This window comes from Phyllostomus hastatus, unplaced genomic scaffold (assembly GCF_019186645.2).
Source record: "Phyllostomus hastatus isolate PE091 unplaced genomic scaffold, TTU_PhHast_1.1 phas_scaffold_182, whole genome shotgun sequence".
Taxonomy (NCBI): Eukaryota; Metazoa; Chordata; class Mammalia; order Chiroptera; family Phyllostomidae; genus Phyllostomus; species Phyllostomus hastatus.
Window position 1 is genome coordinate 9,292,466 of NW_025334013.1, and position 18,589 is coordinate 9,311,054.

Sequence of the window (18,589 nt, forward strand, 5' to 3'; positions counted from 1 at the left end):
CTCTCTCTCCCCCTTCCTCTCTCTCTAGAATCAATAAACATATCCTTGGGTGAGGGTTAAAAAAAGGAAAAAGCTCTGCTTCTAGATTTGCCTAACAGGCCTCTGGGGATCTCTCAGCACCCACGTCCCACCCTAATCACTCCAGACGGCCTCCGGTCCCCCATGCACAGTCACACGGCTCCCCGCCCCCGCAGTTCACTCTGCCGGCATCACGCTCTTCCCCTGCTTCCCTGGTTAACCCCTAGTTGTGCCTGAGGTGTGGGCTCGGGGATCCCCTCCTCCAGGAAGCCCTCCGGCTGTGCGCCCCAGCCCATCTTGGCTCACCCGGGCGTGTCCCCCGTCACCTGTGTGCCGCCTCTCCCTAGGATTTGAGCAACCTCTGGCATCAGGGAAGCCACCTGGCACAGTAGAGAAGGCTCAGGGTTTGCAGCCAGAACTCCGGCTTCCCCCAAGGCCCCTGCTCCTTCCGGTGGTGTGGCTTACAGCCACGTCACCTCCCCATGAATCCGATTAAAATTTTTTAACAAAAGCGAGTCACTGCACATCTCTGAGCCTCAGTGCCCTCTGTGAGAACAGCCATCTCATCGGGGTCTCCAGCCCCGCTTTCAACCCCGGCCCCTGTCTCCAACGTGCTGTGAGGCCTCGGGTCAGCCCCGTGGCTGGGCCCAGCCTCAGTTTTCCGGTTCTGTAAGCTGGGGCCGCCCACGGGACTCAGCCTGCCGCGGCTCCAACCAGCCAAAACGTGGGCAAGTCTTTTGTCAACCTCAGAGCCCAACGCGGGCAATCGAAGAATGTATTCCATGGCTCCATGGATGGAGACGTGTAGGAGGGAGGCCGGTGGCCCTCCCCACGCTCCGCCGCCCCGCCCCCCAGAGCCCACAGATCAGAGGGGACAGAGGCCTGCTGGCAGGGAGGCCGGGCCTGGCCGGGCCTGCTCCCTGGCTCGCTGCCCGCCTCCCACCCACCCCCGCTCCCCAGGTTCCACGGCGTGTGTCTCCCAAAAGAAGCTGTTTAAACATGCGGGATGGGGGTGAGCCCCGTCACCCCCCACCCCACTCCCAACACAGAAAAGCCCAGCTACCCCATGGCCCCTCCAAAACTCAAAGCCAAGATCCGTGTGAGCTATCTGCAACTTTATTCCAGAGCAGAAATAAGTCATTTCCTAACAATAAATATAAAAAAAAGTAATAAATTAAGGTTCGAAAAAAATAACCAACAAAACAAAATCATGAACACTGATGGAGCAATGACATTGTGTTAAAGCGGCAAGAGATGGATAGGCCAGCCCCCAGCCTGGGAAATGTCCAACGCCGGCTTGTCCTCTGTCCCAAGCCCTGGCTGGGCCCCCTGTCACACACACATTCTCTCCACAAAGTACAAAATATATATTTTAAAAACCTCAACACAACCAAGCATCCTGTGGGGGCCCTGGGGAGGCAGGGGTTGGGCCCATGGGGGCCGAGGGCAGGGCCTGGGGGTCTGCAGAAGGCACTGGAGGGTGGGGGGACTACTCTGGGTCTCACCCGGCTGCGTCCACTGTCGGCCCTCTTCTCCTGAGAGGGTGGGGCTCCAAGTACCCTGTTCCTGTGGCCGCCTCCCGAGACAGCGCAAGGGAGGCCGGTTTGGAAATGTCCCATGTGTGCGTCCGAGGGCCTTGGCGGGGCTCCTGCCTGCCCCCGGACACTCGGTGCCCGTGGTGCCTGCTAAGTGCTCGGCCGGCTGTCCTTTGTGGGCCAAGAAGCACCCCCCGGCCCGGGGTCCCTGAGCATCTCCTCAGTTCAGGCCGGTGTGTCGTCTGAGAGCCGCCCCTGCCCCGAGCAGAGGCCTCGGGGTGGCACCAATGAGAAACAACTAGAAATAAATAAGGTCCCCAGTGGCCAGGCGCAGGGCGGGCAGGGAGGCCACCGTTTCTTCAAGTATTCTTGGCCGCGGGGCGCGCGAGGCCCTGGCGGAGCTCAGATGGGGATGCCCACTGTATTCACCTGGTCCTTGAGGCCCAGCAGGCTGTAGGCGATGCGCTTCTGGTGGCCGGGCAGCCGCACCCCGATCTTCTTGATGTCACTGTGGGGGGGAGGAGAGAGGGAGAGTTAGGGGCTGGCGTGGAGAGGCAGGCAGCCATGGGAGGGAGGCCGAGGCGGGGAGAAGAGGAGGCAGCCTCGGGAACCTGGGGGCGCGTGAGCTCCAGCGAGACAGGGGCCTCCCTACCCCTGAGAGCTGGCTAACTTGGGCGAAATCAAGAAAATGATACAAGCACCAACTGTGAGCGGTTTTTTTCTTTACATCAAATCGGCAGGATTATCTGTGAGGCAGGCGCTCTTTTCACATTCATCTTTTTTTTTTAAGATTTTCTTTAATTATTTTTAGAGAGGGAAGGGAGGGAAAAAGAGAGAGAGAGAGAGAGAGAGAGAAACATCAATGTGCAGTTGCTGGGGGCCGTGGCCTGCAACCCAGGCATGTGCCCTGACTGGGAATCGAACCAGGACACTTTGGTTTGCAGCCCGCGCTCAATCCACTGAGCTACGCCAGTAGGGCTTCACATTCATCTTTTAAAAACTTTTTTAAATGTATTTTTTCCCATTACTATTTAGACCCCTTGTATCCCCCTCCCACACTCATTGTGTTGATTGGAAACCTGAGGCTCAGAGAGGTAAAGTGACTTCCCCAAAGTCACACAGCTAAGAGGCGGGAGAACGGGGAATGGAACCAGCTGTGGACATCGACGGCATTCCCTCTCCCACCTCAAGTCTGTCCCTGCTGTCCCCAGTGAGGGCTTCCTCCCAGGCGGTTTGGAGGCCGTCAACAAGGAGGAGCAGGGACCCCCTAAGGCTGCTGCTCAAGGGTCTCTTCCCAGCCCTCAACCCATTCCACCCCCACCCCCTCCAAGTTCCCATGGCCAGCTGCTCACGGACCAAGGACTCGGGAAATACTTGCTGAGGGACCCTCCAGGTTAGAGCCCTGCAGGTCCCTAATAAGAGGGGCTGCCAGGCGTTTTCCCTTCAGCACTCTCAACTTCCTCAGCTGTGAAATGGGATAATGGTGCCCACCTGGAGGGTGGGAGGCCCCGGAAACTGATGGCGCGGGTGTGGGGGGGAAGCCAGATAGAAAGGTGTGCCCGGGAGCCCCCAGCACCACGCCCTCCCCCCCACCCCGCCATCCCCTCGTAAAACCACCTGTGTGCTCCCGGAGCCCTGGAGCAGGCCGGCTAGTGCTCACCCTGGGAGTTTTCTCCCCGGCAGTCCTCACCCACCAGCCCAAACCCATGAAAGCACCCAGGTTTTTACGGGCCGTCTCCCAGCTGTAAATGGGGCTAATTATATGGTGCGAGCTCCCACTGGCAATTCCGGAGACATGACTTTCCCACCGGCTCTGGGAGCCCTCGGAGGAGTGCTGAGCAGGGAGGGCACACCTAGGGGGGTGGGGGAGGGTGGGGAGGGGACCTCCAGGAGGGGCCGGCAGCTCCCGCTGCAGCAGGAAGGCCAGGAGTTGGACACCCGGGAGAACTTCCGAACCTTCGCTGCAGTGCCATTTCAAACCTACGCAGTTGGGGGTGTTGCAAAAGAACTGTTTTCCCCGCCCCTGGAGGTCTCATGGTGGGCTCCCAGAGAAACATCCGCAACACTGGGGAAAGAGGCAGGATCCTGGGCCAACCTCCAGGCTCCCTGGCCTTGGAGGCCAGGCGTTCTGAAGGTGGGGCAGGGAGTCTGCATTTTATCGGCCCCCGAAGACCCTGACGCATGGTTTAAGAACCTGGGGGCTATGCGAGCTGTAGGAGGGCAATGACTGAGCCCTGGTCCCCTGGGCCCATCCCTCAGCCCTGCGCCCTCCCGGGGTCTAGGAAAGGCCTGGTACACAGTAGGTTTTCAAGGGGTGTCTGCTGAGTGAATGGAAGAATGAATCCTTTGGTGGGCACTGAGCCACGGCCCAGGCGGTCGCCCAGGCTGGCGAGGTTCATGGGATAGGGTGGGAGCTGGGGTTGCTTCTGAGGCCCGAGGCCCGTCTGGGAGGCACCAGCCCCGAGCTGGGAGGCAGGAGGCCCAGCTCTAGGCCTGGACTCCATCAACGCCTCGGGCAGTGCTGTGCGGCCTTCGGGGCCCCGTTTCTTTACACGTAAAATGAGGGGCTTCAATGACATGCCGCCGAGGCACCTTGCCAGCCCCATGCTCTCTCAACACAAAGCCCCCCAAGGCTCCCCTGCTCATTTCCCAGCCACAGAGACACCCCAGCCTCCGTTGCCCACTCGGGGGTCCAGGGCCGCCCCTCCCATCAGCCCCCATCATGGGACTGAGGAGACACGTGGCCGAGGCCACCGTTTCCGGGGCACGTGCAATGCCTGCCACAGCCCCGGGGAATTCAAAGGCCACGCCTCCCCAGGGAGCACCTACTGTGTGCCCCCTGGACACAAGGACAGGGGCGTGGGAAGTGGCCTCACGTGCCCGGTCAGCCGTTCACACAGCAAACGCTCCAGCAGCGCCAAGCCTGTGCCGAGGGCGTGCGGAGGCTGGGAGACCCCTCAGGCTGTGTGCCCCACCCCCTCGGGGGGCGCTGTGGGCAGCGACCTCAGACACTGCTAGACGGGGTCTTTGGGAGGCTGAACGTTTTTCTGGGGCACAAAACCACTGCTTTCGTTTGCTCCTCAAAACCATCTAAGGCCCTGGCTGGCGTGGCTCAGTGGACTGAGTGCCAGACTGTTAACCGAAAGGTCCCTGGTTTGATTCCCAGGCAGGGCACACGCCTGGGATGTGGGCCAGGTCCCCAGCTGGGGGCGTGTGAGAGGCAGCTGATCCATGTTTCTCTCGCAGCACATCGATGTTTCTCTTCCTTTCTCTCTCCCTCCCTTCCCCTCTCTCTACAAAATAAATAAAATCTTAAAAAAAAAAAAAAAAAAAGACCACTCGGAACCACTCGTCTGGCTAGAATCTCTGTGACTCCGGAACAACAATGCGGTGAATGCCCCAGCTGAGAAAAGGCGGCCCCCTGGGGCCCCAGGGGACCCTGCAGCCCGCCCCTTGGGACGGGCGTAGGAAGCAGGGAGGCCACAGGGCGGGGAAGGACCTTGAGACCTAAACCTGGACCCCACCGAGAAAGAGCTGAATTCTCTGAGACCGGCTCAGAGCCCCCCACCGGGGTCCATGGCGCGGGCAGACACGGCCTTTGGGTTGAAGAAGTGCTTGGAGATCCCATTTATCGCATCCATTTGAAACGAAGGGGGAGGCCGGGAAGGCGTGGGTCACGCAGAGCCCAGCTCTGAGCACCAGCGGCCGGGCGGGAGGAGGAGGGAGCGTGGAATGACTTCCTGCCTTTATGCAGGCCTTTTCAAAACACAGCACGCACGCACACACACACACACAGACTCCATCCATCCAAGACAGCCTGGTCCCGGCCCGTGGGAAAGGAATTGGCCGAGGAGCACCCCGGGCTATTCTGGGAAGCCTTTGAGAGCATGTGTTTCCTGTAAGCACTCCTCGTGCCCTCAGCCCTGTTCGCCCAGAAGAGGAGCCACACGCTGTCCTTGGTGGGAGCCCCCGGAGCGGGGGGAGAGGGCTGTTTCAGGTTCCCAGGGAAGAGGAGGGGGGCCCAGGCACTGGGCATTTGCCCACGGGCTGTGGGCAGGAAGCAAGGGAATAGAGGATTGAGCCCCTACCGTGCACCAGGCGTGTGATCTGCATGGTACCCATGCCATCCCCACAACGGGGAAACGAAAACCAAGGCTCAAAGATGGAGCCAGATTTGACCAAGGTCACCTGCTAGGAAGTGGCAGATGTGGGACTTGAACCCAGCAAGCTTGGGACCCTGCAGCTGGCTGGCAACCAAAGACACCCTGGGGCCTGTCTCCTCCCTCCCCATTTTCGTGTCTCCCTTGGGTCAGCTCTGTCCTGTCCTGACATCCATCCCCAGACGCCCCCTGGGAGGGGCCATGGTGTGGTCTCAGAGGCCTTGATTAGCAGTTTGGAAGCCCAGCTGAGCCGTCTTCAGAGGCTCTGGAGAATGCTCACGCACAGGCCCAAATCCCAGAACTTCTGTGACCCAGAACTGTGGGAGGCTGGGGTCGTCCCCTGCAAGTGGTTCCCAAAACCTCCCAGCCCTCAGGCCCATTCCCGCCATGACCTTGGACCCTGTACAAGTGTGGCCATTGGGGGACATGCCACTATTTTTAGAAGTACAAAAGGCTAAGAGGATACTGTCTCCTCCCTCCTAGGGTGGGAAGACAGGTCCCTGCCAAGGCCATGCTGGGAAAGGTCCCCGATGCTGGGGCTGGGAAGAGAGATGAGCTCCCACAGGACAGCCTGACAAAGGACAGACCCAGGACTGGACAAGGGCAACTGGCATTTCCTGTCAGGCTGGAGCACAGGGCTGACAGTCAGCCATGCGGGGAAAGGTGCCGGGGAGAGGCTGGCCCAGGCCCTTTCTCCCGGGCATTGCCAGGGTGTCCAAGGGTGCTGGCCATTTCTTCCCAGCATCCTGGGCAGGGGGGGGACGCTGCTCCTAACAGGCTGTGTGACCTTAGGCAAGCTATGTAACCTCTGAGCCTCAGATTCCCCACTTGTCAGACGGGGGAGTGATGACAGCATCTACTCCAAAGGCAAACAAGGCACTCGACTGGCGATGGCTGTGAAGGGGAGTCATCCTTTTCCCAAATTCCTGGCTATGACCCCTGTGGCCTGAAGAAAGTCACATAATCTTGGAGCCTCGGTGTCTCCACTAAGGACCTCCGTGGTCCCTGAGCCCTGGACCGGGACTGACCAGGGCTGGAGTCCTTCTCGCCCTTAGGGGCTGCAGGACCCTGGACAGGTCACTGCACTTCTCTGCGTCCGCTCCTCACCTGCCCGTGGAGAGCGCTGACGGGACCTGCCTGCCCGCTGAGTCAGCGTGAGGGCTGATTCAGGGGGCTCGAGCACGGGGCGGGGAGGGGGGGGCCAGCGCGTGGCCTGCCCTCGGTGCGTGCGACTGCTGTTACAACAGTCACTATTACTTTCCCACTCCGGAAAAAAGACGCCAGAAGAAGAGGCAGCCAAGCAGAATTGATGACTGCTGGCCTGGTCTGCCTGTCCTGCGAAACTTCTCTCTCCAAAATAGAAGGAGAGAGAGAGAGAGAGAGGAGAGAGAGGAGGCTGGAGAGAGGAGGGGGAGGGTTGCAGAACTGGGGGTGGGGGCGGGGCCATGGGCACAGCCCAACTCACTCGTTGGTCATCTGCACGACCTTCTCGATGGCCGTGTAGCCGGCCGCCAGGAAGTGCTCCGTGTACTGCTGCATCTTGATGGACTCGAGCCACTCGGGCACCGTGCGGAAGGGCACCCCCTCCGAGCCGCTGGTGCTGGGCAGCCGGATGGACACCCTGCAACACGAACCGCCCGCCCTTCGGTCAGGGGCTGAGCACCCAGCGTGCCCTCCCTGGTCCCTGGGCCTGCAGCTCCCTAACCCCGGGCCGTTCACCCAGCTGTCCTAGGCCTGTTTCCTCACCTGGGCAACAGGAAAGCCAGACCAGGCAGGTTCAGGGAGACAGCCTGGCATGTTGGGAGCACTCAGGGTTTGTAGCTTACGCTGCCCCCTGCCCCCTACTGACAAGACCACCAACCACAAATCAGAGCAATGTTAACAGAGTCTCAGCTTCCTAGAGGCATGGTCCAGGCCTGGCCACTGCCAGGATGGAACACCGAATTGCCTTGCCTCAGTCCTTCGTCTACAAAAGGCGGATGACTCTGGGCCCACCGGCAGGTTGTTTAAATGAGTTACAACGTGTGAGGGCTGAGCATCGTGCCCGGCACACTCACTACAGTGTTGATGGCTTCAAGGAGTGGTACCCGAGCCGGCCCCTGTCCCGTCTAAGTAAAGCCCATGCACAACCCCTGAGCCCCTCGCCCACTAGCCCTGGTTGGCCACGACACCAAAGCAGCTCAGGAGTGAAAGGGGGCGGGGGCGAGGGCTGCCACGGGTGGAGGGCACGGGACTCACCGGGGGTCAAAGTCAGCCAGGGTCTTGAGGGAGTCGGGAGCCCGGATGAGCTTGTCCAGGATGCTGACGATGTCGGCGAACTTGGGGCGGCGGGCCCGCTCCTGCTGCCAGCACTGCATCATGAGCTGATAGATGGCGGACGGACAGTCCATGGGCGTGGGCAGCCGGAAGCCGTCGTTGATGGCTTTCATTACCTGGCGGGGGGGCAGTGGGGGCAGGACGGTCAGCGTGCCTTCACAGCCACCGATCCCCTGCAGGGCCCCAGGGGAGCACCAGGACGTGGAGGGGGCAGAGGACAGAAGGGGAGCCCCAGAGACGGACAGGATGGGCGTCCTTTCTCGGGCCGACACAGGGCCTTTGGAGCTGCACGCAGGGCAGGTGCGTAGGGGCTGTCTCCAGAGTTCCTCGGAGGAAGGGACTCCCGACCCGGATCCTTCACAGGGCACCCCAAGCGGCAGCCACACGGGGCGCCCTGCAGCCAGCCTCCCCCCGGTCTCTGGACGTCGATGCCACACACTGCCTCCTTCGGCTAGAGCGCTCTTCCCCTCCTTGTGTCCCCTGGCTGCCTCGCCACGTTCTGTCTCAGCAGAGACGTGACCTCTTCTGGGAAGCCGTGCAGACCTCCAGGCTGGGGGAGGCACCAGGCATGTACACACACACCCATGTGTCCACACGTGCATGCACAGGTCCATGTACACGCGAATGCACATGCATGCACAGATACACACATGCACACTCACACACGCCACTAACTGGTTCCCTTGTCCTTTTGCTGACTGCAGTCAGAGACTGGGTCTGGAGCCCCGCACAAGGCCTGGCACACAGTAGGCCCTCAATAAACACTGACTGAACAAACCCATGGATGGTCTACACCAGAGGAAGACGGGCCCCCTAAACACTTCTCTGCCTCGCCCTGGGGGTCGGGAATGAGTGAAGAGTTCAGGGCAGGCCTGGGCAGGAAACGGGGCTACCTCGTGGTTTGACAGCTCCCAGTAGGGCCGCTCGCCGTAGGTCATCACCTCCCACATGACAATGCCGTAACTCCACACGTCACTGGCCGAGGTGAACTTGCGGTAGGAGATGGCCTCCGGGGCCGTCCAGCGGATGGGGATCTTGCCGCCCTGCAGGGGACCCAGGCCCGGTCACCACCGTCCCCTCTGATGGGCCGCAGGACTCCTGCAGCCAGACCAGGTTTGGCTGTCGGGGCCCCTCCCCCAGACTCTCTCTGGGATTCTTGCCTCCTGAGGTCCACACACCCAAGGCGTGCGGGTGCGAGGGCCCACGCAGGGCCGAGGCTGCTGCACCCTCAAGCCCCCCACCCCGGTGGTGACAGCCTTCTCTGGCACTCACGCTGGTGGTGTAGGTGGCTTCGGGGTCGTCCTCCAGCACGCGGGACAAGCCGAAGTCAGACACCTTGCAGACCAGGTTGCTGTTGACGAGGATGTTGCGGGCAGCCAGGTCACGGTGGACATAGTTCATGTTGGCCAGGTACTTCATGCCGGCCGCGATGCCCCGCAGCATGCCCACCAGCTGCAGCACGGAGAACTCGCCATCCTTCTCCTGCCGGGGGGGGGGGGGGGGCCCAGGCTTCAGCCACCAGCGACCCCGGGCCCAGCGGGGCACCCTCATCAAGCCTGCCACCACGGGTCCCGGCCACCCCGCCCATGCCCTTACCCGAAGGAACTTGTCCAGGGCGCCGTTCTCCATGTATTCCGTGATGATCATCATGGGCTTGTCTGCGGGGTGGGCACAGGTGTAAGGGGATGGCGCCGACGGGGCTGTGGGCGCAGCTGGGGGTGTGGGTGGCGGGAACAGCCACGGGCGAAGCCCCCCCGTTCGGGGACCCTAGTGGGTGGCTCAGCTCCGCTCCCCTGAGGGTCAGGCCCTCCTCCCCAAGGGCCCCCCAACCGCGCTCCTGGTGACAAGCCTCACATTTGGAGACGACGCCCTCCAGGCGGATGATGTTGTGGTGGCTGAACTGGCCCATGATGCTGGCCTCGCTGAGGAAGTCCACTCTCTGCTTCTCCGTGTAGCCGGCTTTCAGCGTTTTGATGGCCACAGGCACCTCCTTCTTCCCTGATGCCTTCAGCGTCCCCTTGTACACCTCCCCAAACTCTCCTGCGGGCCAGCACGGTGGGCAGAGCGCCCCGGTCAGCTCGGACCGGGCACTCCCAGCCCGTCCCAGGCCCCTCCACGGGCGTGCCAAACTCACCTGCTCCGATCACCTTCTGCCGCGTGACACAGGACGGATGGATCTCGGTGGTGAACTTGAGCACGGCCTGGTTGGGGTCCTCGTATGTGTGGGGGTCCACATACGTCTTCAGGGGCTTCAGTTGTTCTGGAAGGCGGAGTGAGGGCTGGGTCACAGGTAGGTCAGGGAGGGTCCCCGGGAAGGGATGCCCTCAAGGAGGATGAGGGGCTCCACGAGTTGGGGCCAGGAGACTGGGACCAGACCTTGGGACATGGGACACGGAGCTTCCGGCTCAGTCCCTTCGCGCTGGCCCGGGACGTCCTGGGAGCTCCCTGGCTGCCAGCTGCCCTGTCTCTGCCACAGGGCTGAGGAGGCAGTGGGGGTGGGGGGGAACAGCGGGGCCGGGCACGGAGGGGCTGCGTCTCACCTGACTTGGAGAAGTAAACGTCCTCCGAGGACTGGCGGGTCCGCAGGCTCTTCCTCCTGAGAACCCCACAGGGAGCAAACACACGGGGAGGTCAGCAGCCGGCTCTGGCCCCGAGTGGGGACTGGGGGTGCTCAGCACCCTGCCCCGCTGGCAGAGCTCGTGGGGGAAGCGGGGGCGGGGCGGAGAGGAAGCGAGCGGGAGGGCTTGCTCCTTGGGACCCGTGCCCTGGCGGGGCCCAAACGAGGGCTTTCCTCATTAGCGCTCTCTGGCGCTTCCTGCCCGCGTGTCTGGAGGAAGCGCGGACACACCACCCACCGTTAGCAACAACAGCAAAGATGATGGCCGCCGTGGCCCAAGCCCCTGCGGCGTGCCGGGCGCTGGGCCCAGCACTTCGCAGCACCTGGCATCCTCACCCCCCCCACCCCCCGGCAGGCGGCAGGTGCCATCAGCCCATTTTCCAGACAGGAAACGGAGGTCCCCGCCCGCCTGTGTCCCACCTGAGCCAGACGAACCTGCGGAGGATGAAGATGCCGACTCCGGCCAGCACCAGAACCATGGCGACGACCACCGCCACGCCACTGATCACCGCCAAGTTGGCAGACCCTTCCGTGGCTGTCGGGGGAGACAACAGATGACCAGGGCGCCCCCCACACTGACTCCGAGCTCCCTAAATGCACTCGAGGCCCGCTCCAGGGACCCAAGACCTGTGCTGAATTCCTTTACTTGGGGTGGTTCGGAAGGGTCTTTACTCCCATTTCATAGATGGGCAAAGAAAGCCCCCACTCCCCCATTACAGCAGGCACTCCCAGGTGTGTGGGACTCTTTCCACGAGGGAGGGTTTGAAGTGGGCCTGCCAGCGCCAGCACCCATGTCTGTCCTTCCACAACACTGGCCCGGACGACCACCCCTGAGCCCCTTCCCCAAGCTGTCAACCCACACAGGGCTGCCCTGGAATCAGGCTGACCGGGGGTGGGGGGCTCCCAGGTTCTCTGACCCATTTCCTCCTCTCAGGATGTCCTAGCGGCCCCACTGCAGGGCCCTGGCCTGGCTCCCGCCCTGGCCCCCGACTCACCCAGCGTCTGGAACTCGTGCACCTTGCTGCCGGCACCCTGGCCCTCCTGTGTCAGCGCCTGCACTTGGACCAGGTAGGTGGTGTCCGGAGCCAGGTCGTCCAGGGTCACGGAGAAGTCCTCAGTGCGACGCACATTGTAGCTGTTGGAGTCCCCCTGCAGACAGCCGGTGGGCACAGAGTCAGACGATGAGGACCAGCAGGGGCCTCTCGCAGTTCACCAGGGGCCACCCCAACTTAGCTCGCTGCGCCAGCCAACTCAATGCTCCCCTTACGGAGCAGGAGACTGGGCTCAAAGCAGTCACAGGCAGCAAATGCACTGCTAGGACTCAAACCCCCGTCTGCCTGACCCCCCCAAGACCTGGCTCTTCCCTGACCCCCAACTATCTCGTCTGGGAATTCAACAACACTGCGTCTTCTCTGCCACAAATCTCTGCTGTGCTGGCCCGGGAGGGCTGACTCAGGAAGAGCCCAGACCTCAGTCTCCCCATCTGCAGAATGGAGCTTCCTCGGACGGCTGTCCCACGGGGAGCATCTGTGTAACCAGCTGGGGCCACCCCGGACGCTCTGTGAGTTACCTTCTTGCGGTAGGTGACCTCGTACTTCCACACGCGACTCCGCTGTGGCAGGGGGATGGTCCAAGACACGCTCAGCGAGGTGGTGCTGCGGTCCTCCAGCTTCACCTTGGGGGGCTCTGGGAGGAGCAGCGGGTGTGGCAGGGGTGTGAGGAGCCGCCCAGGGGGCAGGGGGCAGGGGCGAGTGCCCCCAGACCCAACCACAGGCCAGGCTCTTCAGAGCCCAGCCTGGGATTCTTCACTTCCCGCTCCAGAGCACCGAACCCCGGCCCCGGCTGCCCACAGCCAGCACAGAGGTGCCCTAAAGCATTTATGAGAGCACAGGTAATAAAAATAAGATAACAAGCCCTGGCTGGCATAGCTCAGTGGATTGAGCGTGGGCTGCGAACCAAAGCTTCACAGGTTCGATTCCCAGTCAGGGCACATGCCTGGGTTGCAGGCCACGGCACCCAGCAACTGCACATTGATGTTTCTCTCTCTCTCTCTCTCTCTTTCTCCCTCCCTTCCCTCTCTAAAAATAAATAAATAAAATCTTAAAAAAAATAAGATAACAGCCCCCTCCGGCTATCTCCTTTCTGTGGACCAGGCACTACTCTAAGAGTCTTATACGGAAGAATTTATTCAATCTTCTCAATAGCCCTGTTACCCATCCTCACGTTACAGGTGGGGAAACTGAGGCTTGGGAAGGTTAGGCCACTTGCCCACGGTCACAGAGCTCGGAAGCGACGCCAGAGATTGCGCTTTCAACTACTTGCTGCTGCCCCTCTCTCGCTGAGCATGGCTGAGCCCTGGGTGGCTCTCCTCTCCCCGAAGCCACCCCTGGGCGACAGCCACCACTGGCAGGTCCTCACCTGTCTGGTTGATGCTGACGCTGGCGGTGCGGATGCTGCGGCTGGCCACCAGGTCTGACACGCCGTTGCGGGCCTCCACGGCAAAGGTGTAGTTCATGTGGGGCTCCAGGTCGCTGACCGTCACGCTGGTGCGGGTCAGCATGTCCGGTGGCTCGGAGTAGCTCACGCTGGCCTCGCACGGCCTGCACTCGCCCGACTCCGGCAGGCACTGGTCACAGGTGACCTTGTAGCTGATGTCTTCTCGGCCACCATTGTCCAGGGGGGGCTTCCAGCGCAGTTCCACTCTGGCGCCCATGCCCACGGCCGTGAGGTAGCCTGGGGCAGAGGGCGGGCCTACACGGAGGGCAGAGGGCAGAGCTTGAACCCCGGGAGCCCCGGACAGGGCCACCGCCAGGCCACGCCCACCTCAGCCGACCTCCCGGCCCACCACAGCAGACTCACGCGTGCAGGGCATGGAGAGCAGGTCCTGCGGGGCCCGGAAGTAGCCCTCCTCGCACTCGCAGGAGGTGGCCCCCTCGGGGGACGGCAGGGTGTGTGCTGGGCACTCCAAACAGGGGCTCTCGCTTATCTCCGACTTGAAGAATCCAGACGAGCAGGCTGGCGGACACAGGGAGGAACAGCGTTCAGTTCAGCCAGTTCCCACCACGGGCGGCCGCTCCAACCCCCGGCAGTGGGACCCCACGCAAGTCACTAAACCTCTCTGGGCCTGCGTCCTCACGGGTACAGTGTCTTCTGATGAGAGAACGCGTGGCCGGCACCCAGCTCGCACTGGGCACCCGGGAAATGCCTCATCTGCTTGTTCCAAACCTTTGCATCCCTCCCCACCGCTCCTGCAAGAAGCACCTCGGCCCTGAGCTGGACACTCAAGGCCCACACCTCACCCTGCAGCTCCTAACAAATCCCATCCCACACCCAGCTCCGCACTGGACAGAGCACGCTGCATCTCCTCTGATCCGTGCGGACCAGGCCGACGGGTGCCCACCTGGACTCTGGGCTGCCCCGGGCAACAACTGTGTCTTCTTCACTGTTTGTTTTGGTGACTGTCGTCACCACCTTGACGGAACGGCCAGGCACACCCGCTCAGGACGCCACCCCGCAGGTGCTCCGCTCACTCCGAGACCCGACCGCCTTCCCGTCCCAGGGCCGGCCGACCAGGAAGCAGGAAAGGCCAGGCCCCGAGTGTTTGCTCAGGATCTGTTTCCAGGACCCAGTCATTTCCGCCACTCACAAAGGCAGCCAGGAAGCAGCTCTTCCTCCCCCTCATGGTAGGTCCTCTCCTGGCCCGGCCAGCTAGGGGCTCAGGCACCTGACTCCGGAGGCTTCTTCCTCCCACTGCGCTGTCCTGCCCCCGGCCCACGCCCCTTCCTGGACCCACGGGCAGGAAGCTGCCCAGACACGAGGCCCACTGTGCAGGGCTGTCCGGGACTTGAAGTGGCCAGAGTGGAGTAGGGTCACCTTAGGGACCTCTTCTAGAACCCTAAACTACCAACACCCTCCCTCGACCTCATCTGTGGCGAGGGACCTGGGACACTTCCAAGCCCAGTGTCCTGTGCCTCAGACACTCGCCGGTCCTCTGTTCTGTGCCCGGCCCTGACCGCGGGGAGCCGGGGCCTGGGGCACCGTCCACCACGAAGGCGAAGGCCTGGGGCACAAGGCTAAGGGGTGGGATCAACCGCAGCCAGAGGTCCGAGGAGGCCCAGAGGAGACGTTTCAGCTGGGGCTCAGAGGCTGAGCAGCTTGGCAGGACAAAAATACTGGGAGGGCTGGGGTGGGAGACAGCAAGACCAAAGAAGGCGCGAGTGGCTTCGTGGGCACAGACTGGGGGGAGCGGCAGGCAACAAAGGCCGAGAGGTCTGCAGGAGCCGGAAGGAGAGAGGCCTTTAACTCAAGTCCAAGCCACTGGGACTTTGTCCTGAGGGCCATGAGGGCCTCTGAAGGTTCGGTCACGGCACAGCCAGATGCTCACGGTCGGGAAAAATCTCGGACGAAGTCTCCCTCCTGTCCGTCCAGTCCCCTTATTTGAGCAGAGGTGGGTAGGGGACTGGGAGCCACGGACAGTGCTCAAAGGACACCCAGTTCCTTAAGGTCTTGGACAAATGACTTCCTGTTACTGACTCTTCTTATAGGAGGAACATGGGGGCCATCCCAGCAGTCTCTCTCACCCCCTCTGCGTGGGCCCCAAACCTCAGCACAGGCCCCGAAACAGCCCGGGCATGCACTGTCGGAAAGGGGGCTTGTCCAGGACAGAGGGGGCCTGGGACCCCACTCCTGCTCTGTGCAGAGCCTGAAGCCTCGTAGACACCCAACACTGACCGCTGGCCGAACACCTGCTCTGTGCAGCTTCCGGGCCGAGCACGTGGCATTTGCTTAGTCCTCACAATAAGCCTGCTGTACCTGGGCGCTGTTACCACTCACTCTCCTGTGGAGGTGGAGAAACTGGTGTGCAGAGGGGCAAAGCAACTCGTCCAAGGTCGGCAAGCTCCTAAGACCCAGAACCAACACCTAAGCCCAGGATGTTAGTTACACTTGGATCCCCTCTGCTTTCACACGAGCGGCGCAGTTCAGAGCAGAGAGGAATGGATGTTCTGGAAGGAGCCCAAAGAGAGAGGAGATGGGGCCTGACCGGCTTCAAGAGCCAGAAAATCCCAAGACTGACTTCAGAGCAGCTGGAAAGGGGTGGGGGGGGTGCGCTCCTAATACAGGTCTTCTCACACTGGGCACGCTATGTCCTATGGGGAGAAAGGAGTGGAACCAGCCCTGGCTGGTGCAGCTCAGTGGATTGAGCGTGGGCCTGTGAACCAAAGGGTCAACAGTTTGAATCCCAGTCAGGGCACATGCCTGGGTTGCAGGCCGGGTCCTCAGTAGGGGACACATGAGAGGCAACCACACATTGCTATTTTTCTCCCTCTCTTTCCCTCTCTAAAATAAAAAAAAATAATAAAATCTTTAAAAGATAGTAAAAAAATAAAAAGGTTTAAAAAAAGAAAGAAAGAAAAGAGTGGAACTAAACCCAGGGGCATTGGTCAAAGCGGCCTCCCTCAAGCCACAAGATCCTTCAAATCTCCCATTGCGTTTAAGAAATCCTCATTTTCTTATAATCTCATTTTGCATTCATCCTCATACCTCTTATAATACAAAAATACTCTCTCCTCTCCCAAATCTTCAAGTGAAAATGAGACTCCAGAAAGCTGAGCCATGTTTATCCCAGGATTTCAGTTCCCCCAGATGCTCTGCCCTGTGTGCCAGGGGCCTGCCCCCTGGGGAAGCGCGGGCTGCAGGAGGTCCAGTCCCAGCAGGGATGGGCGCTCAAAGGCCCCTAGAACCACAGTCACACCTTCCCAGCCCAGGCTCTCGGGCTGGGGAGGGGACCCCGAGCCCCCCACAGCTCGGGCTTGGCTCTGCTCTTCAGGCTTTAGCCACCTGCAAACCCCCACCAGGCCCCCACTCCACACCATGTGGCTACCCCCCAGCCCCGCCCAGCCCTGCGCCAAGAGGAGGAAGTCGGGGAAGAGTCGGGTTCCATTCTCTGGCCCCAGAGCCTGGGGGTGGCCCGCCTGTTGCCGGCAGGAAAGAGAGAATTTGGAGAGATTTCCGCTGCGGATGTGCCAGATAATACAGTGGAGAGGCAGTATCAACAGGGCATGTGCTTGCCTGACGAGAATGTGCCGCCCCCTCCTCCCACCGCGGAGCTCCGAGGGGCTGGCCCTGGGGCCACGCCAGAGAGAGCGCCCGCTCTCGGGGGCCACGGAGTTCACGTGTAGGACACCAGTAAGTTCCTGCGTCCTCCTGACTTTGCCCAGCTGGACTGCTTGGCATTCTGGGCAAGCAAGTGGGGACAGGGGTCACACAGTGGGTGTTCACACACACACTCAGAACCCGGCCACACACATAAGATACTCACTGTCCCTCAGCCAGCCTGCAGACTCCTATGCATCCTTCAATACCCGGCTTGGGGCTTACAGTGCTCCCCTACACGACCCTCCCAGACCACCCAATCGCCGGCTGCCTTCTGCCCCATCGGGGCATCCATTACTCAATCTTATGTTTGACAAACAGAAAGTGTCACTTCCTACGCATCTGGCACAACGCTGGGTACTGGGATACCGTGGGGAGAGAGATAAACACCGTGTCCGCTCCAGGGGAATTCACAGCTTGGTGTCAGGGCTCCATCTGAAAGTATTTCTGCACCTACTGGGAGCCTCTGTGAGACTGGCAGCTCCTGGGGAGCAGGAACGGAGCCCCGCAGAGTCCGCGTCTGATGGCCCAGCACAGGGCCCGGCACACAGCAGGTGCTCCGCTAACGTTTGGACAGATGAATGAATGAATGAATCAATGTGTGAGTGAAGCGCAGAACCTACGACCTGCGCACTAAACACGCACTCCGAGACCAGAGCAGTGAGCAGTGTCCTGGTGCCCAGGGAGACCCCGGGGGGAAGGCGCACCAGGACACCCACTTGCCTGGCCTGAGCGCCCGGCTGTGGCGCACCCGTGGAGACCTTCTCTGGCCCCAGTCACCTGGCAGGCCCCGACCCCTCTGAGCAGGGGAACTAGGACACGGAGGCTGCACCCTGAGTTGCACCCCAGTTTTTCCAGTTCCCAGTGCTGGCCCCTCGGGTGGCAGCGTGGGGTGACTCAGGGACAGACGCCCTCTGGTGTGACGCAAATCCAGCCCCCGGCAGAACTCCTCCCCCCCCAGGGCCCAACCACCTCCCAGGCCAATGGTGGTGAGGTCAGAAGGTCAGGGGGTCATGGTGGCAACTCCCCTGGGGCCAGCCACTTCCCCAAGCCATGTCTAGCCTAGCCGGTGCTCACCGCCTTGGCCCAAGGACGTGGACTTTGTCAACGGTGACCCAGAAGTTACTGACCCAGCAAATGAGGGGAACTGATAACTCCAGGCCCTGGGGCATCTCGCTCCATGGCTGGCCCTGTTGTCCCCACTGAAGCAGGTGTCTGCACGGCCCCTTTCACACATGCCCTGGGGAATTATCTTGGGGAGCATTCCTCCACCAAGCCATGATAAGCGCGGAGGCTCCCCCCCAGCCTCCCAGCTTCCTGCCCTCTCCCTACCACCTCCCTACCACCGGCCTTTTATCTTCTGTTTGCTTTCCCTCGCCTCCTTCCTTCCGTTCTGGGGACCCACTCACCTCCGGTGAGGGAGGGAGGGGCCTCCCCAAGGAGCTGCCAGCCCCTGACTTTGCCCCCAGTGTGAACTGGGGGTGGCGTAGACAAAGCAGGAAGAGTGGAGGGGGGAACCGCCACCCACGGCCCGCCCTCTCCTGCAGGCCAGAGGTGATTCCACAGAGCTGAGGCCTGGTGGCACCCCCCAGGGAGGGGATGAGCCCAAGTGCACACAGAGCCCCCAGCCAGGTCCTGACAAAGCAGGGCTCCCACCACAGCCTAGGGCCCCGCTGCCTAAGAACCACCTCAGCCAGAGCCGTCTCCTGCCCAGGGGATGCCTCCTCTGCAGCCACGGACCCCGGGCCAGGCTCGGGCCACTCGGGACGCCAGTGCTAGGACTCTGCCCC

At 61.6% G+C, this 18,589-nt stretch overlaps 1 protein-coding gene across 1 annotated transcript in view; it reads right to left on the reverse strand.

Annotated features, from left to right (window-relative positions):
• Positions 1-1,112: 1,112 nt before the first annotated feature.
• Positions 1,113-18,589, reverse strand: part of EPHA2 (EPH receptor A2) — a 28,554-nt gene continuing 11,077 nt past the window's right edge. The window contains exons 4-17 of the mRNA XM_045858674.1: positions 13,506-13,661; positions 13,065-13,397; positions 12,217-12,332; positions 11,642-11,795; positions 11,082-11,181; positions 10,570-10,625; positions 10,164-10,289; positions 9,884-10,069; positions 9,626-9,687; positions 9,302-9,511; positions 8,923-9,072; positions 7,952-8,145; positions 7,179-7,334; positions 1,113-2,061 (exon numbers count right to left, since the gene is read on the reverse strand). Of these exons, the coding sequence (XP_045714630.1) occupies positions 1,956-2,061; positions 7,179-7,334; positions 7,952-8,145; positions 8,923-9,072; positions 9,302-9,511; positions 9,626-9,687; positions 9,884-10,069; positions 10,164-10,289; positions 10,570-10,625; positions 11,082-11,181; positions 11,642-11,795; positions 12,217-12,332; positions 13,065-13,397; positions 13,506-13,661 (2,105 nt within the window). The 3' untranslated portion in view covers positions 1,113-1,955. The remainder of the gene's footprint in view (positions 2,062-7,178; positions 7,335-7,951; positions 8,146-8,922; positions 9,073-9,301; positions 9,512-9,625; positions 9,688-9,883; positions 10,070-10,163; positions 10,290-10,569; positions 10,626-11,081; positions 11,182-11,641; positions 11,796-12,216; positions 12,333-13,064; positions 13,398-13,505; positions 13,662-18,589) is intronic.